At 34.7% G+C, this 27995-nt stretch overlaps 5 protein-coding genes and 1 non-coding gene across 10 annotated transcripts; 4 read left to right on the top strand and 2 right to left on the bottom strand.

Moving 5' to 3' along the window:
* Positions 1-5: 5 nt before the first annotated feature.
* Positions 6-5582, bottom strand: LOC116111250 (prostatic spermine-binding protein). Of its 2 annotated transcripts, none has more exons than XM_031397441.1 (2): positions 3000-3667; positions 6-450 (listed from the first exon to the last, which is right to left on the bottom strand). In XM_031397441.1, the coding sequence occupies exon 1, from the start codon at positions 3526-3528 to the stop codon at positions 3010-3012; it is 519 nt and encodes a 172-aa protein (XP_031253301.1). In that variant the 5' UTR covers positions 3529-3667; the 3' UTR covers positions 6-450; positions 3000-3009. The 2 variants fall into 2 exon arrangements, with proteins under 2 accessions (XP_031253301.1, XP_031253302.1); XM_031397442.1 differs by lacking the exon at positions 6-450 and adding an exon at positions 5012-5582 and having other exon boundaries at positions 2815-3094.
* A 2221-nt stretch (positions 5583-7803) lies between these two features.
* Positions 7804-11945, top strand: LOC116111279 (long chain base biosynthesis protein 2a). Of its 2 annotated transcripts, none has more exons than XR_004125041.1 (12): positions 7804-8207; positions 8289-8354; positions 8769-8857; positions 8961-9106; positions 9186-9310; positions 9395-9488; positions 9728-9891; positions 10112-10273; positions 10560-10686; positions 10808-10974; positions 11054-11157; positions 11426-11460. XR_004125041.1 is itself a non-coding variant. In XM_031397481.1 (12 exons), the coding sequence occupies exons 1-12, from the start codon at positions 8082-8084 to the stop codon at positions 11516-11518; spliced, it is 1467 nt and encodes a 488-aa protein (XP_031253341.1). In that variant the 5' UTR covers positions 7806-8081; the 3' UTR covers positions 11519-11945. The 2 variants fall into 2 exon arrangements, 1 of the variants encoding a protein (XP_031253341.1); XM_031397481.1 differs by having other exon boundaries at positions 7806-8207; positions 11050-11157; positions 11426-11945.
* Positions 11946-14255: 2310 nt separating this feature from the next.
* Positions 14256-15478, bottom strand: LOC116111320 (bromodomain adjacent to zinc finger domain protein 1A-like). 2 transcript variants are annotated; one of them, XR_004125050.1, is made up of 2 exons: positions 15347-15478; positions 14256-14864 (listed from the first exon to the last, which is right to left on the bottom strand). XR_004125050.1 is itself a non-coding variant. In XM_031397517.1 (2 exons), exons 1-2 carry the CDS (start codon positions 15442-15444, stop codon positions 14580-14582), a joined length of 303 nt encoding a protein of 100 aa, XP_031253377.1. In that variant the 5' UTR covers positions 15445-15478; the 3' UTR covers positions 14256-14579. The 2 variants fall into 2 exon arrangements, 1 of the variants encoding a protein (XP_031253377.1); XM_031397517.1 differs by having other exon boundaries at positions 14256-14784.
* A 2914-nt stretch (positions 15479-18392) lies between these two features.
* LOC116111308 (B3 domain-containing transcription factor FUS3-like) lies at positions 18393-21035 on the top strand. Its single transcript, XM_031397504.1, has 6 exons — positions 18393-18668; positions 19850-19939; positions 20080-20180; positions 20426-20472; positions 20578-20654; positions 20745-21035. Exons 1-6 carry the CDS (start codon positions 18393-18395, stop codon positions 21033-21035), a joined length of 882 nt encoding a protein of 293 aa, XP_031253364.1.
* Positions 21036-21418: 383 nt separating this feature from the next.
* Positions 21419-21491, top strand: TRNAK-CUU. Its single transcript has one exon. It is a non-coding gene; the product is annotated as a tRNA-Lys (tRNA).
* A 1857-nt stretch (positions 21492-23348) lies between these two features.
* On the top strand, positions 23349-27740 carry LOC116111317 (V-type proton ATPase subunit C). 2 transcript variants are annotated; one of them, XM_031397513.1, is made up of 12 exons: positions 23349-23538; positions 23620-23688; positions 24125-24252; positions 24508-24607; positions 25181-25248; positions 25322-25463; positions 25687-25803; positions 26050-26175; positions 26531-26614; positions 26699-26778; positions 27286-27391; positions 27520-27740. In XM_031397513.1, exons 1-11 carry the CDS (start codon positions 23425-23427, stop codon positions 27383-27385), a joined length of 1128 nt encoding a protein of 375 aa, XP_031253373.1. In that variant the 5' UTR covers positions 23349-23424; the 3' UTR covers positions 27386-27391; positions 27520-27740. The 2 variants fall into 2 exon arrangements, with proteins under 2 accessions (XP_031253373.1, XP_031253372.1); XM_031397512.1 differs by having other exon boundaries at positions 27286-27740.
* The last annotated feature ends 255 nt before the right edge of the window (positions 27741-27995 follow it).

Genomic DNA, 27995 nt, shown 5'->3' with positions numbered 1-27995 from the left:
GCATTTGAGGTGGCAAATATTATATGACAGCGGATCTTTAAAAACCAATGAATACAACACATTTCAGAGTTCCAAGCTAGCCCAATGCCCAAATAACCAGAAAAGAATAAAATCTACTAGAATAATTTTGCACGCTGAATCTGTCAACAAATGTCAGAAAAGCTGGCAACAAACATCTGCTACATAAGTCTGGCCATGATCAATGCGTTACATTGCAGGAAAACATAATGTAGTTGCCATCCAAATTCATCCAACACAAAACTGTAAAAAGAAATTGAAAATGCACTGCTCGCACGAAACTACAACTCTGCAGCACAGTAAGAGCTTTCCAGAAAGCTGTGTTCATCCGAATATAAACTCATCCAATACGAAAAGAATTATAACTTAAATATTTGTCAATGGCACTACTAACAGTAGCATTCAAGTCTGCAGTTATACATTTGCATCAACCTATAAAAGAAAAAAGAAATTAGAATCCATCTTATCTCCTTAGGCTTCATCCACATGAGGTATGTGTAATTATACTAACCAAACAAGGTCTGAGCACTTATGAACAACCTTACATTGCACTTTAAACCAGGCCTACCAAGTAATATAGAAATGGCTTTGCTAATAAAGAGTTATTCCACACATACAAAGTGTAATGCTGCCAATGCCCAATATATATTATATCAAACAGAACCATTATCCTCATGTAGAGTAACATGAAGGTCATGACAGCATCAAGAATCTTGTAAGATACACCAATAGATAAATGGAAACAAGAAAATAAGATTCCAGATTGTCAATTTTGCTACCTAAATTGCAATTTGTTTTAGACCAGAGTCTCCAAACCAAATTTCATTCACATTGGTGTTGGGGGATTTGACTTACATTTGAAGGTGGGATGGGATAAGGGTGCAAACTGCAAACACGGGGAAAAAATTAAAAGAAAAAAAAAATTATTCCCCAAAATACTACAACCCTATCCATGGAAATTTTCAATTTCATAGAAGAAAACTAAATATAACATCATATGAATATTATAAGCAAGAGCAAACATTTGTTCAATATTCCTCAACACAATGTTAAACAGGCAACTCAAACAGGTGAATCAAATCAACAGAAAAACGATGCCAACAAAAAGCAGTAGCTCAAACTAATTTGAAAACTCTGATGCCCTAACCAAAATATAGCTAATTATGTGCCAACTCAGATTTATATAGAACAATCATGATTGCTAGATACTTATGTGACTAGATGACCTGGAAGGTAGTCATTGAACATTATGATATTTAAGACTTCAAAATACATCACAAATTAAATTTTATTAGGAAAGTTCTTGTCCAGACCTTTGAAAAACAAGAAAATAAAGTGGTTAGCTTACATACAGGTTATAAGGCACCACAAAAACATATTTGTTCCTTCAGACAGCTAGAAAGTAATTATTAAATCCTAAAATTAATGAACAAAAACATTGAAAACAACATTATGAATTTCTTTTTCCAAAAACAAAAAACTATGCATGATGCTAACCTGAACTCTGAGAACATAGTGGAAACATCATAAATCTAGCACAATTTTCCATAAATCAGAAAAGTAATATTAATAAGTTAGCAACTAAAAATCATATGAACATATTAGAACATTGAGGTTCAAGTCTGCTAGTTGTCTGAGGCATCAGCTCTACACCTATCAGCTGGAAGTCCAGCCAAAGGTAGCTTGAAAATCAAGTTCAACAAGCAGAACTCACAGACACAGAGGTTATGAAAGGTAGAACAGCACAAAAGTTGAATTCCATAAACCCAATAGAAGGTCCATGCATTGGGCAGAGGACACGTCTTAAGTTTCTTTTTTTACATTTCCAGTGACATACATTAAGTAACACCTCTAAGAACAACAAATTCTGGATGCTTGACACGGCTTGAATCTTACTCATATAAACCAATGAAGCGTCGTGCAAACAGGAAAAAGTTCTAAAAAAAATTTCCCCTGAGACAAACCAAATGTTTACACATCACTAGCTGGCACAGAAAACTGATTACAAGAGTTTTTTTTTTTTTTTCAATACCAAATATCCAAGTCTTGAGGTTTTATGCTTGGGGAGTTGTAAGACAAGATCGGTAATGTCAAAGTGAGTTACATCATTGCCGGAATCAAAGAAAAGAACAAACCAGCTTCCCAAAGTTTAAGAAAGCACAGAAAATCCTAAGCAACATACATGATCCACAAGCAATAAACTTGCAAGCAACCTCAAAGATTTTCTTTTTAAGAAAAAAATCAACAATAATTCTTTAGAAAACAAAAAGGGGAAACTCAAACTGTCCCATACCCTTGTGAACACAATAAAACGTCTCTCTCACACTTTTAATCCGGTCCAAACCCTGTTTTTAGTATTCCTGTGAAAGCACTACCATGCAAAAATAAGCAGAACCTCAACTTTTCACCATTACTTGCTAAACCATTGAAGGACCATTGTGTTCATTTTTTCAGCATGGATACATTGAAAAAAAATTTACTTCTATAAGTCAAGCTAAAGCACAAGTGGAAATATCTGACCACAGAAAAAGATAACTTCACATAACTAAGATTGGGAATTATCTAAATTCAGTAATTTGTTTTCATATACTTTAAAGGTTGAACTTCCTATTTTTTCCAACTAGGTATTCCATTTTCAGAGACGAATGCATCTTTTGCTTCTTAAAGTTTCTTGATTGCATTTTGAATTTCAATAATCTTCCTTGGCTGCTTAGCTTCTATGCAGTCAACAAATGCATTTAGAGATAAGCAAAAAACATAATAACACCACCAACAACGAGATCGACTGTACACAAATGCATTCAGAGACGATCGGCAAAACAAGGGTTTTAACGATATGTAAAATTGTAACATGAAAGAAAGACCAGTTTCAATTACAACATTGTCACATTGCTCATGGATACTCGAAAACTAACGCATTATCATCCAAATATTAATACCACCTATCTGGATTCTATTAAATTGTACTCAATTGAACTAACCTACAGCAACTCACGCGTCCTCATCTTCACTGTCACTGTCATCGTCATCATTACCAAGATCATTAGCAATATATTTCCCCGGTTGAATTACCTTCCTTCTCGTTCTCGATGGAAGTATATTGTCCAAATCAAGCTCCGCCAACGGATCATCAGACAAGTCACTGTCACTGTCTGATTGAGTGCCGCCATCACTCGAATCATCATCGTCATCATCGTTTTCATCATCTTCCTCTTCTATTAAAATCCCCTTTCCCTTTCTATCCAATACAGCCTCTCCATTATCCTCCACGTCATCGTCGTCGTCGTCGTCATCTTCTTCATCCTCGTCTTCGTTGTCGTTCACTTGGGCATCTGAATTAAGACAGTCTTTATCTCGTATTAGGGTTTTGTCTTCAGAAATTTCTGAATTGTTGTTCAGTGTTTGGAGCTTTTGTGTTTTGTTTGGGTGATTTTCGTTCTCTTCGCAATTTAAATCGGGTTTACGCTTCGAAGGCAATGTGAGTTCTTCTGGGTCCTTGGTTTCAACCATTGAACCTCTTCTTTGAAGCTTTGGTTTGAGAAGAGAATTTAGGGTTTTTGAGAGATCAAGGGCTTTACTGGTTAGGGTTTTGTATAGAAACAAAGGCAGTGGCTTGGTGCGAGCTACCAGACCGGGGCATCTGTTTGCTTTTTGTTTTTAAACTCTTTAATGGTTTCTTTTTTGCGTAGCCTTCTATTTTATAGTTTTTGTAAATTGACCCAAATTTTGTTTGTCTCAATGCAACCGCTAATTATTGATTTTTTTGTTTTAGCCACATTGTTTTACTTGTATGAAATTTGGTCAGTGGTAACTATCATCGTAACATTTTATGACTTGGCCGTTTGGATCAAGGGTATATAAGATAACAGGGGTAATCTTCGTTTATTTTATAAGATTCCAGTATTTGATTTACAAGTAATAAAATATTACGGTAATATTTTATTGTAAATAGTATTTACTTTTGGTAATGTGAGAGGTAATCTTATTACCTTGTTAGAGTGTGTTATTAAAACATCATCGAGCTAATCTGATTTTTTTACCCATTTTGCCTTTAATTAAAAACCCTTTTGGATACAATTGCTTTAAAAATTTACCAACTAACAATTACCTAACTCGCCTGTATTTGAGAAATTAGCTAAAACACCCCAACCATAAAAAAGTTTAAAAGTTAACCAAATACCCCCAGCTATCCAAGACCACCGCCGCCCGTCGACATTAGTCGCCATAATAGCACACGACCGGTGGGATCTAGCCAGTTGTGTGCCAATAAGGCCTTTTCAGCCATGAATCACAAATCTATGGTCGGAAACGGTCAAATCTAGCGTTTCTATGGCTGTGAAATGGCCATATATCTAGCTATTTTCTAGCTATGGATTTGTGATCCATAGCCATTTCCGGCTTTGTCGGAACACGATCGCCCGTATACGGCCAATCATGCGCCATTCTGTGAACTACCAGTGGCAACCAGTGGTGGTGGTTGGCTGTTGGCAGTGGCTTGGGATGGGTGGGGGTGATTTTGCTGTAAATTAAAGTTTTATATGGCTGGGGTATTTTAGCAAAATTTCAAATATAGGGGATTAAAAAAAGTGATTAAAATAATAATAATAATAAATACTACTATATTAATATTTAAAAAGGAGAGCAATTTAGTAATATATGTAACATATATACCAATTTATCCTCCCAACCAAATATATTATTTACCAATTTATTCGAACAAACTAAACACATTTTCTAAACATTCCCAATAATCTTCAAGGTAATCTCTCTTTCTGTTAATATAAAATTTTCTTATAATGAAACATTATATGATCCAAACACCTCGTAATGGTTAAAAGTTTTAATAGGTGATAATTTATGACATAACAAATCATTAAATTTATATCTTTCCAATACTTATGTGTTATGTGTAGGAATCTTTAATTTGTTCAATATTTATTTTGTATGTTAAACATGTATAAATCAATTAAAAAGACTATACTTACCCCNCTTCCTTCTCGTTCTCGATGGAAGTATATTGTCCAAATCAAGCTCCGCCAACGGATCATCAGACAAGTCACTGTCACTGTCTGATTGAGTGCCGCCATCACTCGAATCATCATCGTCATCATCGTTTTCATCATCTTCCTCTTCTATTAAAATCCCCTTTCCCTTTCTATCCAATACAGCCTCTCCATTATCCTCCACGTCATCGTCGTCGTCGTCGTCATCTTCTTCATCCTCGTCTTCGTTGTCGTTCGCTTGGGCATCTGAATTAAGACAGTCTTTATCTCGTATTAGGGTTTTGTCTTCAGAAATTTCTGAATTGTTGTTCAGTGTTTGGAGCTTTTGTGTTTTGTTTGGGTGATTTTCGTTCTCTTCGCAATTTAAATCGGGTTTACGCTTCGAAGGCAATGTGAGTTCTTCTGGGTCCTTGGTTTCAACCATTGAACCTCTTCTTTGAAGCTTTGGTTTGAGAAGAGAATTTAGGGTTTTTGAGAGATCAAGGGCTTTACTGGTTAGGGTTTTGTATAGAAACAAAGGTAGTGGCTTGGTGCGAGCTACCAGACCGGGGCATCTGTTTTTTTTTTGCTTTTAAACTCTTTAATGGTTTCTTTATTGCGTAGCCTTCTATTTATAGTTTTTGTAAATTGACCCAAATTTTGTTTATCTCAATGCAACCGCTAATTATTGATTTTTTTGTTTTAGCCACATTGTTTTACTTGTATGAAATTTGGTCAGTGGTAACTATCATAGTAACATTTTATGACTTGGCCGTTTGGATCAAGGGTATGTAAGATAGTAGGAGTAATCTTCGTTTATCTTGTAAGATTCCAGTATTTGATTTGTAAGTAATAAAATATTAAAATAATATTTTATTATAAATAGTGTTTACTTTTGGTAATGTGAGGGATAATCTTATTACCTTGTTAGAGTGTGTTATTAAAATATTATCAGGGTAATCTGATTTTTTTATCCATTTTGCCGTTAATTAAAAACCCTTTTGGACACAGTTGCCTTAAAATATCTACCAACTAACAATTACCTAGCCCGCCTATATTTGAGAAATTAGCTAAAACACCCAAACCATAAAAAAGTTTAAAAGTTAACCAAATACCCCCAACCATCCAAGATTGCTGCCACCTGTCGACATCAGTCGCCATAATGGTGCACGACCGGTTGGATCTAGCCGGTTGTGTGCCAGTAAGGCCTTTTCGGCCATGAATCACAAATCTATGGCCGAAAACTGCCAAATCTAGCGTTTCTATGATTGTGAAATGGCCATATATCTAGTTATTTTCTGGCTATGGATTTGTGATCCATAGCCATTTTCGACTTTGTCGGCACACGACCGCCCATATATGGCCAATCGTGTGCCATTCTGTCAACTACCGATGGCAACCGGTGGTGGTGGCTGGTTGCTGGCAGTGGCTTGGGGTGGGTGGGGATGATTTTGCTATAAATTAAAGTTTTATATGGTTGGGGTGTTTTAGCAAAATTTTAAATGTAGGGGATTAAAAGAAATGATTAAAAAATAATAATAAAAAATACTACTATATTAATATTTAAAAAAGAGAGCAATTTAGTAATGTATGTAACATATCCACCCATTTATCCTCCAAACCAAATATATTATTTATCAATTTATTCGAACCAACTAAACATATTTTCTAAACATTCCCAGTAATCTTCAAAGTGATCTCTCTTTCTGTTAATATAATATTTTCTTATAATAAAACATTATATGATCCAAAAATGATTAAAAGTTTTAATAGGTGATAATTTATGACATAACAAATCATTAAATTTATATCTTTCCAATACTTATGTGTTATGTGTAGGAATCTTTAATTTGTTTAATATTTATTTTGTATGTTAAACATGTATAAATCAATTAAAAAGACTATACTTACCCAAATAAATAAAAATTAAAAAGACTATACATACCAACAACAGTATCAGATATAAATACAAGTACACAAATCATATCCTATCAAAATATAACTGTTATTAAGTACCTTTGATTCCACATAAAGAAACAATTTGAATTGTCTCTAAAAGTCCAGAAACATGTGTGCAGATATATATTTATATTTATTTATTTTTGGGTATTTATTTATTTTAATGCTTTTACCGATGCAAATGAAAAATGCTAAACTCATAATCTTTTATCACAAACTTTCTCTTACCATTGTGGCAGCTCATAATAGGTCCACAAACACAAAGTAAACAACTTTTGATAATAAGAAATCAGCAGGACACAAAAAAAAAAAAAAAAAACCCTTTTTGAAGGCACGGTGGTTGGGGTCGTCCGTTGGAATGTGCAGCTGGCTGGTGGTGGTCATCCGTCAAGGCGCGACTGGTGTGGTGGTAAGGTTGAATAGGCTTTGACAGAGAGAGATATATTAGAGAAATTTTGATTGTTAGGTTTGTAAAATTTGGGAGAGAATATGAGTTAGGGATTAAACAATTTGGGAGGGAATTTGATTTATTGATATTCCAATTTGGTTTAAAAAGTTTTTTTTTTTTTTTTTTTTGGGTTTTGGGGAAGTGATGTGACATGTTGATGAGTGGTTTACCATATCATTTGCACGTCAATTAATAAGTTTCGATAGGAATGATAGCATTACTCTTTCTCCTCTCTTAATAATGCTACTTTTACATTAAATTTTTACATCAAGCTTTTATTTTATGATATGGCATCTGATGTGGTAGATGAGATGTACTGCCACGTCAGATGCTACCCATAAGAGAATGACGTAAAAATGTGATATGAAGTGGCATCACCCTCTCTAAAGATGAGTTGTAGAATTCCAATTTAAAATAATGGGTTGACCATTCCGCCATGTCTAGCCCGTCCATTTGAGTCTAAAAATTCGGAGTCCCAAACCAGTGGATCGCCAGGATTAGAATCCACAGATTCTCTCAACTCAATTCCCAATCACTGCCGTTCCTTTCCACCGGTTCCATTTTTCGGATCTTCCATTCGCTTGGATCTCTCCATCCGGATCCCATTCCAACATTCTTTCTTATACCTAGATCTGCTCTTCCTTTCTTGAATTTTACCAGTTTTTTACTTAGAAATGATTGCAATTCCCTATTTAACTGCCTTAACCACCTACTTCAGCTACGGCTTGTTGTTTGTTTTTGGCCAAATCAGAGATTTCTTTCGCAAAACTATTAACTGGTGGAACACCAATAATCGAAAGGTAATCTTACGCTGCTTGCTTGCTTGATTGTTTGCGTGTTCTTTCTTAATTGGTGATTGATTCTTGATTTTGTTGAAGCAGGGATACGCGCCAATCTGTTTAGGACTCGAAGATTTTTATATTCGACGTTTGTATCTTCGAATTCAGGTATTTTAGTTGTTGATTTAAAGGAATTACGAAATCAATCTTATCTTTTGATTGGAAATTATACGTGATTTGAGTTTTCTAGGAGTACTTTGAATTATTACTGCTTGAGAAAAGAATACGTGGAATTAGAAATAAGATCAATGTAACACGAGAATTTGATGATATGATTCGGGTAAAGAATTTAGAAAATGCTTGAGAACTTGAGGATTTTTTAAGAGTATTATATTACAGGGTGATCAGCTTTTGGTAGAAGGTTTGTTTTTCATCTATAAAGTGGGAACAAATAATTTCTATTAATGATAGCAACTTTAAGTGGGATAATCAGTACTAGATTGCAAAGAGTGCTAAATTGCTTTTAAGGGGTGTTGACACAAGTGAACTTCTGTTCTTGATTTTCCATCTTCTTTATGGCAGGACTGTTTTGGCCGACCTATTGCTAGTGCCCCTGATGCGTGGTTTGATGTGGTTGAACGTTACTCCAATGACTATAATAAGACGCTTATGTGAGATTCTTCTCCCTGTTCATATGACACTTTCCTTTGCTTATTTTCATTATGCAAAGTTCGCAACATTGAAGATATATGTAAACAAGTGATTGTGGTGCAGACGAACCAATAACGTGAGTAGATGCTTAAATTTGGGATCATACAATTACCTGGGGTTTGCTGCGGCAGATGAATACTGCACACCCCGGGTAATAGAGTCATTGAAAAAATATTCTCCTAGTACCTGTAGTAGCCGACTGGATGGTGGTGAGTGCATTACGTTATTAGATGCTTTTGTTTTGGCACTTGTCTGCGTAAGGTCTTACTAATGCTGTTATCCCATCAGGCACAACGGTATTGCATAATGAATTGGAGGAGTGTGTTGCAAGGTTTGTTGGAAAACCAGCTGCTATAGTGTTTGGAATGGGCTATGTGACAAACTCAGCTATCCTTCCAGTCTTAATGGGCAAGGTTTGTGCATTTAACCAATTGGAGCACTCTGTAAACATGGGTTATAAATTTTGCAAGTAAACTTTTACTGTCTTTTAATTACAGGGAGGCTTGATTATTAGTGATTCTTTGAATCATAACTCCATTGTCAATGGTGCACGAGGATCAGGAGCAACCATCCGTGTTTTCCAACACAATAGTAAGTTCTTGTGTGGTATTGAGACTGTATGGTTATGACTTGATTCTGAGGTGTCTAGTTTGTCCAATTTTAGTTGTTGAAACTGATATTTTGACATTACATATTAACTAGTGCAAAGTAATATGTATATATTTCTTGTTATCAGTGTGGTGCTTGTTTATTCCGAAAGCAAGTAATACTTCCCGGATTTAGGCTGGAATTTTTCTGCTCATGTTTTCCCTTTTGTTGTTCTACCACAGCACCCTCTCATTTGGAGGAAGTTTTGAGAGAACAAATTGCAGAGGGACAACCTAGGACCCACAGACCATGGAAAAAGATTATTGTCATAGTGGAGGGTATATACAGCATGGAAGGGGAGCTTTGCAAACTTCCAGAGATTATATCAATCTGCAAAAAGTACAAGGTTGTGGCAAGATGGTTCTTTCATTCTAATATATGCATTGAACTGTTGTATCATGAATGCATAAGAACGTTTATAAATATTTTACTTGGGGAAAAAGTCTGGATTTTACAATTTTCTGAGCATGATGATTTTTATACAGTAATAATATTGTTTTATATATTCTATCTCTTGCATATTTTTTCTTTTATGCTATTCTTAATGTTTTTGTATTGTCTGGCAGGCATATACATACTTGGATGAGGCCCACAGCATTGGAGCAGTAGGGAAAACAGGCAGGGGGGTTTGTGAGCTCTTAGGAGTAGATACCGCTGACGTGGATATCATGATGGGAACTTTTACTAAATCATTCGGATCATGTGGTGGCTACATTGCAGGATCCAAGGTTTGCTACTTTGCTTTTTAGTATCCTTGATTATATCCGTAATTTGTTGCTTAACATGTATAATATTACTGACATCTTATAGAGTTCTATAGGAGTCACCCATATACTGTTCCCGTCTCCCTTCATTAAAAAAAAAAAAAAAAAAAAAAACTCACTACTACTCTACCTTTTCAAAAAATGAATTGAGCTTGGAGCTTTTGTATTTTGGGGGTGGGGGTGAATGTTTAATGGACCATGAACTCTGAATTGCATTCTTATGTCCTTGAAATTTCTTCTTTTTTTGAAGGAACTGATCCAATACTTGAAATACACTTGTCCTGCTCATCTTTATGCAACTTCAATTTCACCACCAGCAGCAGAGCAAATAGTGTCTTCCATAAAGGTTATTCTTGGGGAGGATGGCTCCAGCAGAGGTGCAGATTTATATTTTTCATGTCTTATTTGTTTTAGTGTCTACCGTGTGGACTCTTTAACACTCCAAATCTCACTCCAACATTGATGATCACAATCTTAATTGCTTTTGTTCCCGAGTAGGTGCCCAGAAACTTGCACGAATTCGTGAGAATAGCAACTTTTTTAGGTCAGAACTGCAGAAAATGGGTTTTGAGGTTCTTGGGGATAATGATTCTCCAGTAATGCCTATTATGCTTTACAACCCTGCAAAGATCCCTGCCTTCTCACGGGAGTGCCTCAAGCAGAATGTGAGTGTACTATCACTTCATCTGTGATATAATACATTTGCAGTATATGTATGATTTATGAGGTGTTTCTTTTAGGTAGCTGTCGTGACTGTTGCTTTTCCAGCAACCCCACTGCTACTGGCAAGAGCTCGTATATGCATATCTGCTTCTCATACCAGGGAAGATCTAGTTAAAGCTTTGGAAGTAAGTTCTGATTCATAAAACACAATAGGAAATTATATTATTTGTTGCATGATAGGGAGAGAGCCGTGAAGGGCAATAGACATAGGCTATGATTTGTTTATTCCAGAATCAAAGTGGCGAATGCTAGTAGTAGATGAACGTCAGATCTTGTCAATTTTAAATGGGATCAAAGAGCGCATCTTATGAACTTATTTTGCTTTAAAATATACAATGCTTTCTTTGCGTATCTAGATCATAAATCCTGTATTGAATTGCTTTCTTTATTCAGGTCATCAGTCGGGTTGGCGATCTTGTGGGCATTAAATACTTCCCTGCTGAACCAAAGAAGCAACAACAAGAGGAGAGGATCAAGTTAGAATGAATGCAAATGATTTTAGCCTCAACTTCGGCAGTTGCAAGCGGCAACATGGGGATTGGTGAGCAAAGCTGGACTAAGAAACTCTAATGATTATTTCACCTTGGTATGGTTGGTACTCTTATATTTTAAGTTATCGTGTCATGAGCCCCATCGTTTATCTGGCTATGAATGGATCTAAAAGTGCCTCCCGCCCTCTCACAAATACAAGTTGTGATTTCTTATATCCTTACTGGGGCTAGTTCCTTTTTGCTTTTTAATTTAAATTTATGTTGTCTCTCAATGATTGTACAGATGTAGATGTAAGTTGTTCCCGTTTGTCTCATACATCTGAAATTTGCCCTGTTATTGGGAATTTCTATCAATTTGTAATGGTGGAAAATTTTTGGTATGTGGGTAATAATTTAATAGTTCCGATGGTGATTTTTATTTCTTTTTTTCTGTGAAGGATTTGATTTAGTATTTTTGACAACCGGCGAGACAGACTAGCTTATGCTAGAGCAGCATTGAATCCACAAACAACGTGATTACGTGAAGCTTATTGTGTTTAGTTCTCAAGTCATCCAAACTGGACATTTTGCGATGACAACTCATGATTTACTGGCCCTGCCAGCAAACTGAAAATGGAAAAACGAATAAAACTAATTCAGTGGAGTTGCACGAGGCGTCCCAACCTCTTTTATATTTAAGAGGCCAATTGAGATTCACGTATAGAGAACCATACAATTTACGATTACGGATTTAATGGGATAAGATGATGGTGACTGTAGCCAATTATAATCAATAATCTTGAAGAAGAAACCCATCTTGATTAAGCATAGAAACCGTAGATTCTCGTTGGTTAGTAATGCTGGGTAGTTTTTACTTAGTTTGGGAAGCATTTACCTACGGCCACATGATTTGGGCGAGTGTTGAGATTTGATCTAGTCGTTTAGATTTTTCCCAAGCGCATGGCTGATGGCTGTGCAAAATTCTTAAAAAGAAAGGTCAAACGACATATACTTACCCATAGTTTGCCGTAAATGACAAGTTGGTACCAAAAAAGTTTGAAAATGACGAACAGCCGATTCCTTTAGGTTCTGTTAGAAATTTCTATTAGCTAAAATACAACAGTATTATAAAAGACTTAAATGCCCTTACCAGTTTAATATTATAGTGTTATTACCTGAGGTGGCAGATTCACCAACTTGCCACATTAGGTACCTCACAATTTAAAAGAAAAATCAAATGTAAATCTTTGGCTCCCAAATTTTTCAAACCTAATCCCAAATTTCAAATAATATCAATCCCTAAACCCAAATTACAAACCCTAAATTTTGAATTCTCTCCCAAAATGCTTACTACCCAGTCTTCAAAATTGGTCATAGCAATCTCAGACATTTAGATGAATTTTTTTTTTTTCACATTGTACTAATTGCACCTCTTTTTCTCTTTCGTTCCCCCTTGTAGTCACTAAATCGGATCAGAAATTGATTGATGTGATTGGACAAATATGAGCTCAGAATCACAATCACAATCACAATCTCCTCCTCGGCGATGGTTATCGTGCATCAAGTGTTTTGATGCTCTTGGGTTATCTTGCTTTTGATTTATCTTTTTCAATTTGCAACTTGAGCATCAATCAACAAATTGTGTAACCAATCTGACGGATTTTATTTCTTGTAATATGTTAAGCGTAATGTGAATTAGATTATTGCATACGTTAGGTTATCTTCCTTTTGCAGTTGTAAATTTGTTATCCATATGGGTTTGAAATTTATAGCTAACATCTTGCTTGGCTCAAAATTTGTTGAGGGTTGACCGTTCGAGGATGTGACATCTCTGAATTGTTTATACTTGGAAAGCTGCATATCAAAGCTGACTACCAGGATTGATAATTTTGTTATATTTATGTGTGTTTTTACTGGCTGCATCATTTTTGTGCACACAATATTGAATACCAGAGTTTGTTTATGCTGTAGGAAAATTAGATATGTATTTAATAGGTCAGTTACAGGAACTAACTGGTTTGCTTTAGAGTGTTGTTGCCCATTGATTTTGGTTGTGGTCTATATGTGGTGTAATCATACAGAAGTTCATTTTATTCGAAATGATCTTAATTTATTTATGGTTTTCCAGAGGAAGCAGAAACGAAGGCTAAGAACATGAAAGAACAGATATGTAGATTGCTGCAGACGCAAATGCAGATTATCAAAATACAGTTTCTGATGTCATATCGTTCCTTTATTATATTAAGTCAGAGCGGATGTAAACTCATCGGAGGTGACTAACAATAGTGGTCAAAATAGATAGTTTCTGATGTCATATTGTTCCTGTGTTCGTTCGTAATGCAACATTGACTACCTTTTGATTAATGCATTTTGTTCGTTTGTACAGTGACGGTACATTGTTTCATATTGTATATGCTTTGTGATTAATGCATTTACTGTAATTGAGATGTGAAATGATGTTTTATTTATTTAGTCCCTGAATATTCATCCACTTGACTTTGTGATTGCTTAATTCTGATGGTCTCTTATTTATCTATATATCTCCTTTGCAATAGTACAACAGAATTGATGCATGTAGTCGAAGGTGAAGTTTAGGCTGTGCTTTGGCTATCATTAACGCTCATTTAGTCAATGCGTATTGACTTTTCTGCAGATCCTCCAAAGAAACATAACTGCAAATTTTCTTAATATATTATCCACGTATTTGCTTTGCACTCATTACATCGTAATTAACCCAAAAAATTCAGCACCACTTTCATTCCAAAAGATTCACACAGTTCAGTTTTTTTCCAAATTTAATGGGAGACGAATGAAATAGAAATGGCAGTTAAGCTTATCAGCCTATGCCACTTCCTCAAGCCAACATAGAAATGAACTCCTAGGTGTCAGCTAAAAGTAATCAAACAAATTGTAGTAGTTTTAAATACAAACAAATTGATAAACACTGAATAACAACAACCATTTTTGCCTAGACTTGCAATTCATCTTCACATCAGCTGCTCCACTTGTTTGCTTAGGAGATTTCAGTTCAGGACGGCACTCTCACAGGATAGGTCATAAGGTTTCAATTTTTTCCGTCAAAAACAAGCATCCAGAATTTCATCATTCAGCCTCTCACACACTAGACAGTTCTCATGAGGCAATCCAATGCCTTTTGCAGCGCAGCTAACACAATACCAACTTTTTGGAGGAATCTCTTTAACAGCTGGCTCAACACAGGAGACATGGTACATTGAATCGCAAACTAAACAATCCTTCCCATCAGCCTTCTCCTCACAGCGCCTGCAAGTGCAAACCTTATTCACACCACATGCTTCTGGCCATGCTATTTTAGCATCAGAGTTGGATTCCCCAGTAAAAAACTGCTATGTGGGAAAATAATTTCAATTGCTCAGGACCAGTTAAGATTGCATTTAGTATATCATTAAAGGAAACAGCAAAAAGATCAAACTGGGCAGTCTAAAATTTCAAGGTTCTTCCATCTAATAACTCTAAATTTCATCCTGATACTCTGCAACATTACTTTTTTATAAAGCCCAGTTATCTTACTTTCAATTTCACTGCAACACACAAATAAAAAGCACTTCAATACCAATACATTATATGCAATGCATCAATTGCAATTGTGATTATTGCAAAAACATTAGAGTGTGCGACATTGCAAGTCATTTGAAACCTTATACTGAATCTATATCCTCCAAAGCACCAAATGCAGCCTAAGCAATCTAATAATTTGTAGTGACAGTAAAATGCAGGTCTATCTGATTTCTGAGGATTCAATCATACATATTACCAAAACTAAAGAAGACAGCGAATCCAAATAACATGCATTTAGAAAGTTTACCTCAATTTTCTCTTCATCATACTTATAGCTTTACTGGGCCTCCAACCTGGAAGGAAAAAATTAGAGTAAACTGAGACAGAAGGGCTACAAGTAACCATAAACTGGAAAAATTGAAGTTTAGAACCAATGGAAGAGAACAATATAGCATATAAAGAAAAGTACTTAAGTACAGTAACATCAGTGAGTAGTCATACATGCTCATTGCAGGAAGTCCTAGAAAATTATTTTTCTCACAATAAAGCAAGTAACAATAAAACATTGAAAATGCAAAATCTTTTACTCACAATAGTACACCAATAAAAGTGGATTTCAAAAGTTGTTCGAAAGTTTAGATCCAACGATGAGTAAATAGCTTAATAGATAGAAGATGAACCAAGACCATCAAAAATATGTAGAAAATTATTTAAAGTAAATGGAAAAGGAGAATAATTGATTACCTCAACGCGAGAAGAGGGTTTGGTTTTGAGATTTAAACAATCTACAAGAGCAGCCCAGTTACTGGAACAGTTGTCAAAAGTTCCCTGGCCATAATACTTCTGCATCTGATGAACAGGTGAATAGCAGAACCCAAGAGCGTCGAAACACTTGATGCACGATAACCGTCGCGAGGAGGAGGAGATTGTGATTGTGATTCTGAACTTATATTGCCAATCACAACAATCAATTTCTGATTCGATTTAGTGACTACAAGGGGGAACAAAAGAGAAAAAGGGGTGCAGTTAGGGCAATGTGAAAAAAAAAAAATTTCATCTAAATGTCAGAGATACAGTTTTGAAGACTGGTTAGCAAGCATCTAGGAGAGAATTCAAAATTTAGGGTTTGTGATTTGGGATTAGGGATTGATATTATTTGGGAGAGAACTCAAAATTTAGGTTTTGAAATTTGGGATTAGGTTTGAAAAATTCGGGAGCCAAATGGGATTTACATTTGATTTTTCATTTTAACTGTAGGGTACCTGACGTGGCAATTTGGTGACGTGGCATATGAGGTGGCACTGTCTTCGTCTGCCACGTCAGATAATAAAACTAATTATATTAAATTATCAAGGGCATTTGAGTCTTTTTAAAATACTGTTATCTTTTAATTAACGAAAATTTATAACAGAATATGATGGAAAATGGTTATCTTTTTAAAACAATATTTAACTAATAATACTGTTTATCATTTCTAAACTTTTTGATACCAATATCATTAGGGCAATTATTTCTAAATTTTTTGGTACCAATATCATTACGGCAACTATAAGTAGGTAAATGTCGTATTCACCCTAAAAAGAAATGAGAAACCACAGGGCTAGGTAACAGCAAAAGACCAACAAGCTGGTCAAATTCTGTTACGGATATTTACCAAATAGTCAGCTGATACATGCATGTTGCTCGTTTGTTATTTATAAAATTACGTAATTATGCATGCATGTTCAATCATTTTCAGTCTTCTTCCATCATCTTAACCAAATTAAATAAAATTAAATAATTTTGAATCTTCGCTGGTTCTTTCTAAAATGGGTCTCTCTTTTTGTTCATTTAAACACTTCCGCACCCGCCCCCCCCCCCCCCCCCTCCCCACAAAAAAAAAAAAAAATTGGAAATCTGAGCAGAAAGAATTAACAAATCCTACAACAACAAGAAGGTAAGGGTATGATTTATTTTTTTGTAAATGATTATAATGGTTGTTTTATTTTTTTTTTTTTTTCCTTAAAGATTCGATACTCTTAGAATTTTAAGTTTAAACCTGAAATTATTTGCTCCTATTTTCTTAATCGTTTCAAGGGAAAATAAAATAAAAAATAATCGACAATTCTTTTGTTGTAGGAACATTTGATGTAGCTGTACTGGAAGATGGATAGAAGTAATTGTGTGTTGGTTTATTAGTAGAAAATACTATTTTTTTTCAATATATATAAATTTTTTAAATTTATTAAAGTAATTTAGTACATAAATTAATGCCACTGGTTAAATCAATTGATTCGTTACTCAATAAATACATTACCAAGAAGAAAAAATGAGATTCGAGAAGATTAATCTCGTCACTAGATTTGGTCATTTATTATGTTGAATGCAAATAAATACGTATAACACAAGAAATCAAGTTCTCTCATCAAAGGATTATCACACTTACAAAAATTGTCTCTGGTATGAGCATATACACAGTATATAATCTCCCTCTACGTAAAGCTTCGGAGAAGCATGCTTGAAAGGAAGACACATAAATAGCGGTTTTCCCTCTCCCATCTTCAATGAAAATTCAAAACCACTCATCTAGACAGAGAATGTAAAACTGTGCAAGTGTGTGTCGTTTTAAGTACATGGAAGGAAAGACGAAGAGTCCAATAAAACCCAACCCAAAACGCCATTGATTTCTGTTGCATTGTATCAGAGCTTTTGCAACACCTGTTCTTTCTTCTACCTCCCATTCGTCACTTTCTTCTTGGCCATTCCCTAACACAACCCTAAAGCTAAAACCAACTCAACCCGAGTTAAACTTCTTGCTTTTCCATTTTTCTACTCTTTACAGTTAATGTAACATTTCACAGAAATTTAGACTATATAATAAGAACAAAGATCTAAAACCACCATGAATCCATGCACAACATTTGTCACTCAAAACAGGCGCTGTGATCAGAAAACCCTAACCCTACTTTGTCATCTAAACATTTCACCCTAAAACCCCACTACCCATCACATGTACATTGTATTATTAACCATCATTATCACAACAGTGGTGATAATACAGGGAATAAATATAATTATAATGAGAACAAAAGATGGTAAAAGAAAGAGTGAATGCAGAAGTCACAAATGTCAAGAGAACCAGGCACTGCATTCACCAAAGTCTTGCTAAAAATAGAAAAAGAACACCTTTCTCTTTAAACCAAACCCCCATTTCGTGATTGCCGAGCGTCCATCACCGGTAGTTTCGATCTGCACAGCCAGTGATCTCACTGAAATCTAAAGCAAAATAGTGATTCTTTTCTTTTTTTTCCTTTTTTTGAGCGTTAGGTTTTTAACTTGACCAATTGACTCTGGCCCAAAAAACCCTAATGATGATGGACCAAGAGCCTCTTAGTGTTCATGAGAAACCCGAGGCCTCTGCTTTCATGGCAGGTGTTGAGGGTGTCACTGTGAAGGGGGACAATACCCGTTTTAGATCCGATCGTGGCGGGTCAACCCGTGACCTTGTTGCTGCTGTGACCAGTCTTGGTGTCAACAGGAAGAAAAGGATGGCCAGACAGAGACGATCTTCTTCCTACAATCTTTTCTCCTTTGCTAATTCTTCATCTTCCTCCACCTTGCACGTGCCTCTCACCACTCTCCCCGCACGTGTGAGTTTTCTCTCTCTCTTTTTATTTGTAAAATGAATGTCAATAATTCTCTATAATTACTGACTAATTTTACTCAGCTCAGCTGGTTTACCTTCAAGCCGATCTTAATTATAAATTTCTTCATTGGAAGGTGGGATCTAGTAGAACTTATTGATTTCTCTAAACTCGATTGATCGAATAGTGTCCTGTGGTTAATTGTCTGTTTATTATTTTGAGTTCTTTTATTTTTATTTTTAGCTTTGTTTCCCTGCAGCTCCTTGTTTCAGTGAATTTTGTAATTAAATTGTATTTTTTTTTTTAATAAATAGAAAAATTTGCTGCCTTTGGTTAGCCTAGATTCAAGATATAACTGTAGTTTCAACGGTTTGTTATTAGGTAATTTTTTATTGCTCTCTGTTTATATAAACTTATCATTAGTTACATGCACAACAGCTCGGGGTTTTGAGATCTCTATATTTTATATATATTTACTGGAAAAAAGACAAATTGTAGGACGGAGAAGAGGTTAATATTATAATGAATCACAATTATTGTTAATTAATGATGTTCTTACTTGTATTTGCTGGTGGATTGAGTTTAAATTAGAGATAATTATTATTAACTAATTGCAGACAGCAAATAGAGCAGCTATATTTATGTTAAAAGAAGAGAAAAACACAGGGATTTAGTTGACGTTTATGATAGAATCACTGTGGAAAGAAATGAAGAATATTCCTCTTTACTTTTTTCTTGGTCTTATGGAAATGCATATATCTCTAATTTATTTCTTTGATCAGTATGTTATAGTTATACTGCAAGAATTGCATACAACTGTATAGAGATTAGGGAGTAATGCAACTGATATAAAGACCTTCCCAATTCCATTTTAATTTCAATTGCACTTGACATTTACTTGTGTGTATCGTAGTGCAGTAATATGTTATATATTTAAATGATATTATGCCACTTTTCAAGAGGGTAATCCTTTTCTTGAAATTTTGCCATGTCAGATTGTTAGTATACTTCCATGATAATCTGTTTGTGGCAAGTTCAATTCGGGTTCCTTTTTATCTGAGGGTGGTGATTATGTAGGACTCATAGTCCTGTTATACTTTGGTAGCCAGTATGCTGCCTGTGCCGATCGCAATTTAGAGTAACGCTTTTATTTGATGTTGACTAGAGAATACTCTTTTCTGATTTAGGTCATTGATCCAAGGAGGTTGAAATTCCTTTTCCAGAAGGAGCTTAAGAACAGTGATGTCAGCTCCCTCAGGAGAATGGTACTTCCAAAGGTTTGAATGCGACTGATTTCTAATTTCTTGCATTCTCAAATCTGATAACTAAGAAAATCAGAAGTTCATTTCTTGAAAATTCTTAATTTGTTTGTAAAACCATCTATCAATGGCAATAATGGATAGCAACTTCATTTCAGAAAGCAGCTGAGTCTTACCTCCCCATCCTTGAGTCCAAGGAAGGGATTCTTATCAGCATGGATGACTTGGATGGTCTGCATGTGTGGAGCTTCAAATACAGGTTCGAGTTAATTACTCCTGTTATCTCCTTGATGGCAGAAAGATACTAACCAATTTGCTATCAAAGGAACTGTCACCTATCTATATATTTGACAATTGTACAGCATAAAAGGAAAATTAATTGCAAACAATGTAATATGGTTTCGAAAACATCTATGCTAACTAAATAGTCTTGACCCCAAATGTCAGTCCTTTACTTTATTAGATTCGCTAAGGTAATTACATACCTTTCTTATTGGTAAGCAGGTTTTGGCCTAATAACAACAGCCGAATGTACGTACTTGAAAATACAGGTAACTATATTGATCTGTCCTACTTTAGTTACCTTAAATATTGATCTGTTCTACTTCTACATATAAAACAATTATATATGCTCAATATTTTTGGAATTTTCTCAGGAGGCTTCGTAAAAACACACGGGTTAAAGCTTGGAGACTTTATCATAGTGTACCAGGATAGTCAAAATCAGAATTATGTATGTTATGCATGCCACCCTTATTTTCGATATGGCAAAATGAAGCTTCACTTTATTATTTAAGCAATTTTTCTCTTGATATTTTGGCAGGTCATTCAGGCTAAAAAGGCTTCTGATCAAGATGTAATATATACTAATTTCACTAGTACTGATGTCAATGACATGTTTCTTCACGACTATGAAGTAAACCATTCGAGCTCCATTTACGCAGATTATCCTAACAGTGACGACCCAGCCATGTCGTTTATTTATGACACGACGGCCATCTCAAATGACTCTCCACTAGATTTTTTGGGTGGATCACTGACCAGCTACTCAAGGATTGGAACTCTGCAGGAAAGCTTCGGGTCTGTTGAGAACTTATCTCTTGATGAATTCTAGTATAACTTATTTTGTGATGTCCTTTTTTATGTTCTGTTAAAAGAATAGGGCAGTACCTTACACGAGAAAGGGAGCAACTTTGTTTTGGCCCTAAGCAGTACTCCAGCTGTTTGTTGTTGTATGTCAAAACTCAAAAGTAGAAATGTAATAAAGAGCAAGTGGAAAACTTGCAACATACACATCCTCTGTTATTCCTCTTCAAGAAACTAATTAAGTTGATAATACTACTAATATTATTGTTATAGTTCAAGAGATTTCATTAATTATTGCCTCATTTTTGTTTGATACATACAACTCGTGTAAATATTCTCAACAACATAGTCCAAGGAATACGAATTAGACTAAATTAAAATATTCTTAGGATGTTGGCATTACAACAACAAGCCCGTCTAGCTCAGTCGGTAGAGCGCAAGGCTCTTAACCTTGTGGTCGTGGGTTCGAGCCCCACGGTGGGCGCATTAAGTTTTTTAATCAATCCAAGGTTAATTTGGATGAATTTTATTTTATTTTAATTGAAATTAGACGTATTGTACATTAAACATAAGAATATTAGATTGATATTACATATTTGATGATTATTATTACGACTATATTTATCAAAAAGAATAAGAAATAGAACTAGTAAGTCACATTTAACATGAACGAAGGACATTATGTGAAATCTAAGGAATCTTCCTAATATAATTTCCTTGTTCGCAAAGGCCAAATAACATGGCAAAATGGCTTGTAGAGATGGGCGTGCCCCTTGGGGATCTGTCCCAACCTGGCCTGAATGGGCCGAGGAATCTCAAAAAAAAAACGGGGATGACAGGTCGGGGAAGGGGATAGTGCAATCCCCGGACCGCCCTGTCCCTGTGGAGCTCGGTCGCCCAGTTTTTTTGAGAATTTTTTTTTTTTTTTTAGTTTCCTTTACAAAATTTTATATAAAGTTAAAGTTTAAATCATAATTTTAAATAATGTATCTAAATTTATGATATATATTTTTATAATATTTTCTAATGTTTGTATTAAATTTATAGAAAAATAATTTAAACGAGGGAGTTTAATAATTAAATATATGTATTATTACTTTGTGAATTTCACAAAATAATAATATATGGGACATGACCCAAAATAAATTTAATTAGATTATTACAATTTACAAACCAATGTAAGAATATATACAATTGCTTAACAACTTACAAATTACACAAATTCAATTATCCTTGTAATTAATTAATTGATCGATTAAATATGATGTTAAACTTAATCAAATAATGAGATTTGTCCCTTTCACAAATGGACTAATTTTATTAGTTGTAGTGGAGACAGTGTTTTATGAATTAATTCACCAGTTTACCTAGTAAATTATGTTAAGATTGAATTTATCTATTTTAATTTCATGAAAAATTAATTAATTAACATGGCTAACTAAACCTAAGCCTTCATACAATTGAATAACTAAGCAATTTACCTAATAAATTATATTAAGATTGAATATAACTATTGTATTAATTCTTGTTGGAGTTGTCTGAGTACTCCAGGCAACAATCCAACATTTTAACTTTCCGTAAATGGGCCCTGACTTTTTCCAGTCATTTAATGGCTCCTCCCTGTAGTTCTTTTGAATTTCAAATAGTATTTAAGATTCTTAGTTTTCGATTATCTAATAAATCACTTAATGAAAGTAGAGTATCGTTCCAACTATTCAGAAATTAGATGACATTTAACTTTAACAAGTTGTTAAGAAATTGGAAATATATGGTTTACAAGCTTTTTGAACTGTGAATGACATAGACGCATAATTGTAGCAATGTAGCCTGAATGATGATTATATTTTATTGCTTTGAAATCCATGAGTATGTTCCAATTTTTATCAAGAAATTGTTATTCACCATATTCATATCAATTTGTTTTTTAAATCTTAATTTAAATTTTATAAGAAATTGTTAGACTTTTTATTTTCTTATCTTAAATTATGCATTTTTAATGAATTAAGTTAATTAACTATTGAAATTAAACAGTCAAATTGTTAAATATAATATTTATCAATGTATTAGTTTTTCATAATTAAAATAATTAATTTTATGAAAGTTTTGATTTATACAGGATAAAAATCCCCGTGAAACCTCGGTTATTGGGACGGGGACGGTCATGATTTTGTCCCCGCGGGGCGGGGATGGTTATGAGAAAAAGCCCCACCCACGGGGCCGGGCCGGGGATGGTCCTCGGAGAGGGGCCCGGGGCACCCGCCCCGCGCCCATCTCTAATTGGCGTGGCTTCATTTGTAACTTTACGGGAGCCGAATAGATATGGGATTAAAACTTTAAAAACACTATCGTATCCAACAAAATTTATTTACAAACAACCAGCTCCATTATTAATACTCAAAGAGAACGAGCTTGTGAATATGGCATCAAGATACTGGGTTGTCTCTCTTCCAGTACAAAACTCACCCACTTCTCTCTGGAATCGATTACAGGAGCAAATCTCCAAACATTCTTTTGACACTCCTCTTTACAGGGTAACTCACAGATCTGATCGTCTTTATTCATTTTAATTGTATTTCATTCATTTTTTTTTAATTTATTCGTCTTTTATTCAGTTCAATATTCCTAATCTCCGCGTTGGAACCCTCGATTCACTTCTTGCTCTCAGCGATGACCTATTGAAGGTAATTATTACACCCAGCCTCTTAATTTTCTCATTTTGTTTTTATGTTAATTTTTTTCTTGAATTTAAGTACAAATTGTATGTTATCATTTCTTTGTGATGTTCGAATCTTATGAATATTTAGATCTATAGGTTCTGTGCTATAATCACTTGAAGGAAAAGTATCATATCGTTAGTTTAATTTTTGAAAAATCTGCAACAATCTATTGATTTTGGATTTTCTATTTTAGATGTTGGTTCTTTACGTTTACAGTTAATTAGATCTATAGATTGTGTTATAATCAGTTAAGGTAATTCTCCTCTTTAGTTCTTTGGTTGAGTATTTAGTTGTTTGCTTTATTTTTTTGAGGGCGACATAATGTATTGGATTTCGGCCTTATATTGTACTTTGTAAATTTACTAGTTATGTTTGGTTTGGAATTTAATCAAATGTGCAGTCAAATAGCTTTGTTGAAGGCGTGTCTCACAAGATCAGGCGACAGATCGAGGACTTGGAGAGGGTATCAGGTGTGGAGAGTAGCTCTTTGACTGTTGATGGAGTACCAGTTGATTCTTACCTCACTAGGTAAATCTAAGTTTAGTAAATTTAGCATGAACTTAAGGTCCTAGTTTGATTGTTTATTTAATGTCTATGCTATGTGCTGCATTTGGTAAATTGATTGTTATTTTTTGTTAGTTGGTTACCATGGTTTCTGTTTTACGTGTGATTTGTTTGTTATGTGTTAAATTTAATGGACTGGGTTTGAATTATGGGTATGGGGTTTCAATTGTAAGAGTAACTTGTGTTTATTATGAAATGCTTTTTGGTTTGTGTTGGAAGGTTTGTTTGGGATGAAGCAAAGTACCCAACAATGTCACCTTTGAGGGAAATTGTTGATGGCATTCATAGTCAAGCGTCAAAGATTGAAGATGATCTTAAGGTATTTTTCTTGCAAGTAATGCTACAATTACCGAGAGGAGCACATTGAATTCATGCACCGAATGATGTGGCGCAATCCTGACCGTCGATTAATATTAATTCATAATTAATCGACGGTCAAGATTGCGCCACACCATTCGGTGCATGAATTCGGTGCGCTCCTTTCGGTAACTGTATTATTTTCTTTTTTCTTGCTCATGGGTATCTTATTGGTTAATCAAAAAATTTTGGGGCGACAATCTACATGTTAATAGTCAGTTATTTGTTCTTCATTTCTCTACAATCACTCCGTGACTGTGATGTTAGATACAAGTTCATTGAGCTGTTCATATATTTATGAATGTGGCTGCTTGCTAGCCTAGTTCTTCAGCAGTCAAGAAGAAGTCTTCCTTTCTGCTTACAACTGCAAAAATTTGAAAAAGGAAAAGGGTTTCTTTTACTTAATTCTGTGGGTTCTCTGTGATTTTTCCACCAGAGAAATAAGCCTCATTATGGTGGCAAGTTAATAGCTCTTTATATGTGTTTATTGAATTGGATTTTGGGTCCTAAACTTTTGTTCACATATTTTTTTTAGGTTCGTGTTGCTGAGTATAATAATGTGCGCAGTCAACTCAATGCTATTAACAGGAAGCAAAGTGGAAGGTATTGATATTATTTTAGTCTGGTTTTAACGACTTTTTTCTTCATTAGCTAATTTTTTCTATTCATATTTCAGTTTAGCTGTTCGTGATCTCTCGAGTCTGGTCAAACCAGAGGATATCATTACCTCTGAACATCTTGTAACGCTCCTTGCAATTGTCCCCAAGTATTCACAGAAAGATTGGTTGGCCAACTATGAAACATTGACTAACTATGTGGTAAGAATTGCTTTGTCTGGCTGTATATTCTGATGCCACCTATTACAGCCATGTGAATACCAAGTGATGTAGAATGCTTCCTTGCTGGCTAGTTGAGACAGGTTTTCTGAAGTGAATTTTTAGTCCATTGTATTAATGGAGTTGTGTGAAACAGCTGAGTTTAAATTTCTTTTTGTTTTTATTGTTACAGTCTCAGTAATGGAGCTAAGTTTTTAATTTTTAGGTCCCAAGGTCCTCCAAGTTATTGTACGAGGATAATGAATATGCTCTTTACACTGTCACACTATTTGGCCGTGTTGCAGACAATTTCAGAACTGCCGCACGTGAAAAGGGCTTCCAAGTGAGTTTACTTGCAAGTTGCATGTGTTTCATCTGATGCATGAATGTTACAGCAATGTCAGCCTTCCATTTTATACTCTATGAAATTTACTCTTTGGATTCTCGTTTTAAGTGTTTGCTAAATACAACTGCACTGATATCTTGCAATATTATGATACAGTGTTGTTCAATGTTTGAGATGATGGAGGTTTCATTTTTTATTATTATTATTATTATTATTATTATTTATTTTTTCTTTGTTTTTCAGATTCGTGATTTTGAATATAGTTCAGAAGCACAAGAAAGTAGAAAGCAGGAGTTAGACAGATTGGTTCATGACCAGGATAATTTGAGAAGCTCCCTTTTGCAATGGTGTTATACCAGTTATGGGGAGGTATTTTCTCCTTTGCTTTCGTTTTAAATTCAGTTCATGAAAATTAGTATGGGACTACAATTTAAGCAAGAAGAAAAATGGTTGTTAATGCAAATATCCATCATTGTCTTACTATGGACAAAGTTATATTTTGGGGACCTAATTAAATTGTTGGAAATGAATGAGGTGGTAATCATTTTTTATTCTGTTGAAAGAATAGAATAATGGTTTGTATTTCAGTATTATGCATTTATTATTATTATTATTATTATTATTATTATTATTATTATCGCTATCATCACTTATTCTTACCCTAGGCATATCTTGTAATTTAACAGCAAATTTATGGTTCACTTGGTTGTTTTTTGGCTTGCAGGTTTTTAGTTCCTGGATGCACTTTTGTGCTGTACGTGTTTTTGCAGAGAGTATTCTGAGATATGGGTTGCCACCATCTTTCTTGGTAATTGAACTCTTTTATTCCTTTATGGGTTTATGACTGGCCATAGGCTTTATGACTAAGCATTGACTGTTGAGATGATTTCAGGCATGTGTTTTAGCTCCATCAGCAAAGGGTGAAAAGAAAGTGCGCTCAATTCTGGAAGAATTGTGTGACAGTACACACAGGTATTCAAACTGAATTCATGGCATTACGTATATGGACCTTAGTAATCTAGAAAACTATCTGGAGTCAAAAGACTTATTCACTGTCTTTACTATCTGGGACCAGGTCCATCTGATCTGGATACAGATAAAGCCTTTATTCACCGCCTTCAGAATAACGGGAGACAATCCAATCCTCAAGCTCTCTTATTCCAAGTTACCAAATATACATTCAACAAGTTCTGGAAAAATATTTTCAGTCCTTTGTTAATTGTAGGCAGCAATTTGTTAGCATCTAAAAAAGTAGTTTTTTAGCTTTCAGAAGCAAAAATCCAGCATTTGCTTACGCTTTTAAATAAATTACCAAAGACTACCTAATAATAAGCATGGCAATTTAAAGTTACCTACATCTCATATGTAGATGAAAATATCTTTGCCTCAAAATAATTCCTGCTCTTTGTTCATCTGTGTATCTTAACTGTTCTATAGTATTTATTTTTGCTGATATTGTTCCTTTGATATCTGATGCAGCACATTTTGGAAATCTGAAGAGGAGGTGGGACCAATGGCTGGTTTGGGAGGTGATGCTGATGCTAATCCATACGTCTCATTCACAATCAATCTAATCTGATTGATGGTGAGTCCTGGTTCCATGTCTGTACTAAATTCGGCGTCCAAGACAGCAATAATAATGGGGCAGGAGTTGAAGATAATGTATATTAGAATTAATAACTCGATTCTTTTGTTGTTTACTTTTGATCTCAGCTTCGATGAGGACTCAGCAGAGTGGGGGAGAGATCTTGCCATACGAGATTTGTATTTTAAGCTATATTTTATGAGGTTTTACTTTCTGTATCTAGCGAGTGTTAATGCCCCTTCAATTTATTATGTTACGATGATCTGCAAGCTTTGATGCATTTTCTCGATTTTGTTTGATCTTTGAGTTTGAAATAATACAATGCAGCCAGCAGCATTACAGTTGTAGACGTGTTTTGCCATGTACCTAACCATCTGTTTTTTAAGTAATTGTTAACTGGGTAGATGGTTGGGGAACCAATGCTAATTTTAGTCTCTTTGGTAGTAGTGGCTATAATGATATCATCCCAGTAACTATGGCCTATGGGCAAATAAAGAACATCAAGATTAATAATTGATTAGTTTTCAAATTTTTATCTAGAGGATAATTATTAAGTAATAATTAAAATTTATTGTCCATAAATAATCAAATCATCTGTAAAGAT

Source organism: Pistacia vera, unplaced genomic scaffold (genome assembly GCF_008641045.1).
Source record: "Pistacia vera cultivar Batoury unplaced genomic scaffold, PisVer_v2 Contig630, whole genome shotgun sequence".
NCBI lineage: Eukaryota > Viridiplantae > Streptophyta > Magnoliopsida > Sapindales > Anacardiaceae > Pistacia > Pistacia vera.
The sequence above is the reverse complement of the archived record's forward strand: the minus strand, read 5'-3'. Positions and strand labels throughout refer to the sequence as shown.

What these genes read in the sequence shown, in the direction of transcription:
- LOC116111250 (XM_031397442.1), bottom strand. Translation starts at nt 5,445, where the DNA reads ATGGTTGAAACCAAGGACCCAGAAGAACTCACATTGCCTTCGAAGCGT.
- LOC116111279 (XM_031397481.1), top strand. Translation starts at nt 8,082, where the DNA reads ATGATTGCAATTCCCTATTTAACTGCCTTAACCACCTACTTCAGCTAC. An exon ending in TTCCAGTCTTAATGGGCAAG is followed by an intron (nt 9,311 to 9,394) that starts GTTTGTGCATTT and finishes TTTTAATTACAG; the next exon opens with GGAGGCTTGATTATTAGTGA. An exon ending in GCTACATTGCAGGATCCAAG is followed by an intron (nt 10,274 to 10,559) that starts GTTTGCTACTTT and finishes CTTTTTTTGAAG; the next exon opens with GAACTGATCCAATACTTGAA.
- LOC116111308 (XM_031397504.1), top strand. Translation starts at nt 18,393, where the DNA reads ATGGACCAAGAGCCTCTTAGTGTTCATGAGAAACCCGAGGCCTCTGCT. An exon ending in TCACCACTCTCCCCGCACGT is followed by an intron (nt 18,669 to 19,849) that starts GTGAGTTTTCTC and finishes TTTCTGATTTAG; the next exon opens with GTCATTGATCCAAGGAGGTT. An exon ending in ATAGTCAAAATCAGAATTAT is followed by an intron (nt 20,655 to 20,744) that starts GTATGTTATGCA and finishes ATATTTTGGCAG; the next exon opens with GTCATTCAGGCTAAAAAGGC.
- LOC116111317 (XM_031397513.1), top strand. Translation starts at nt 23,425, where the DNA reads ATGGCATCAAGATACTGGGTTGTCTCTCTTCCAGTACAAAACTCACCC. An exon ending in GTTGATTCTTACCTCACTAG is followed by an intron (nt 24,253 to 24,507) that starts GTAAATCTAAGT and finishes TTGTGTTGGAAG; the next exon opens with GTTTGTTTGGGATGAAGCAA. An exon ending in AACAGGAAGCAAAGTGGAAG is followed by an intron (nt 25,249 to 25,321) that starts GTATTGATATTA and finishes TTCATATTTCAG; the next exon opens with TTTAGCTGTTCGTGATCTCT.
- LOC116111320 (XM_031397517.1), bottom strand. Translation starts at nt 15,444, where the DNA reads ATGGTTACTTGTAGCCCTTCTGTCTCAGTTTACTCTAATTTTTTCCTT. An exon ending in ATGATGAAGAGAAAATTGAG is followed by an intron (nt 14,785 to 15,346) that starts GTAAACTTTCTA and finishes TTGCACTTGCAG; the next exon opens with GCGCTGTGAGGAGAAGGCTG.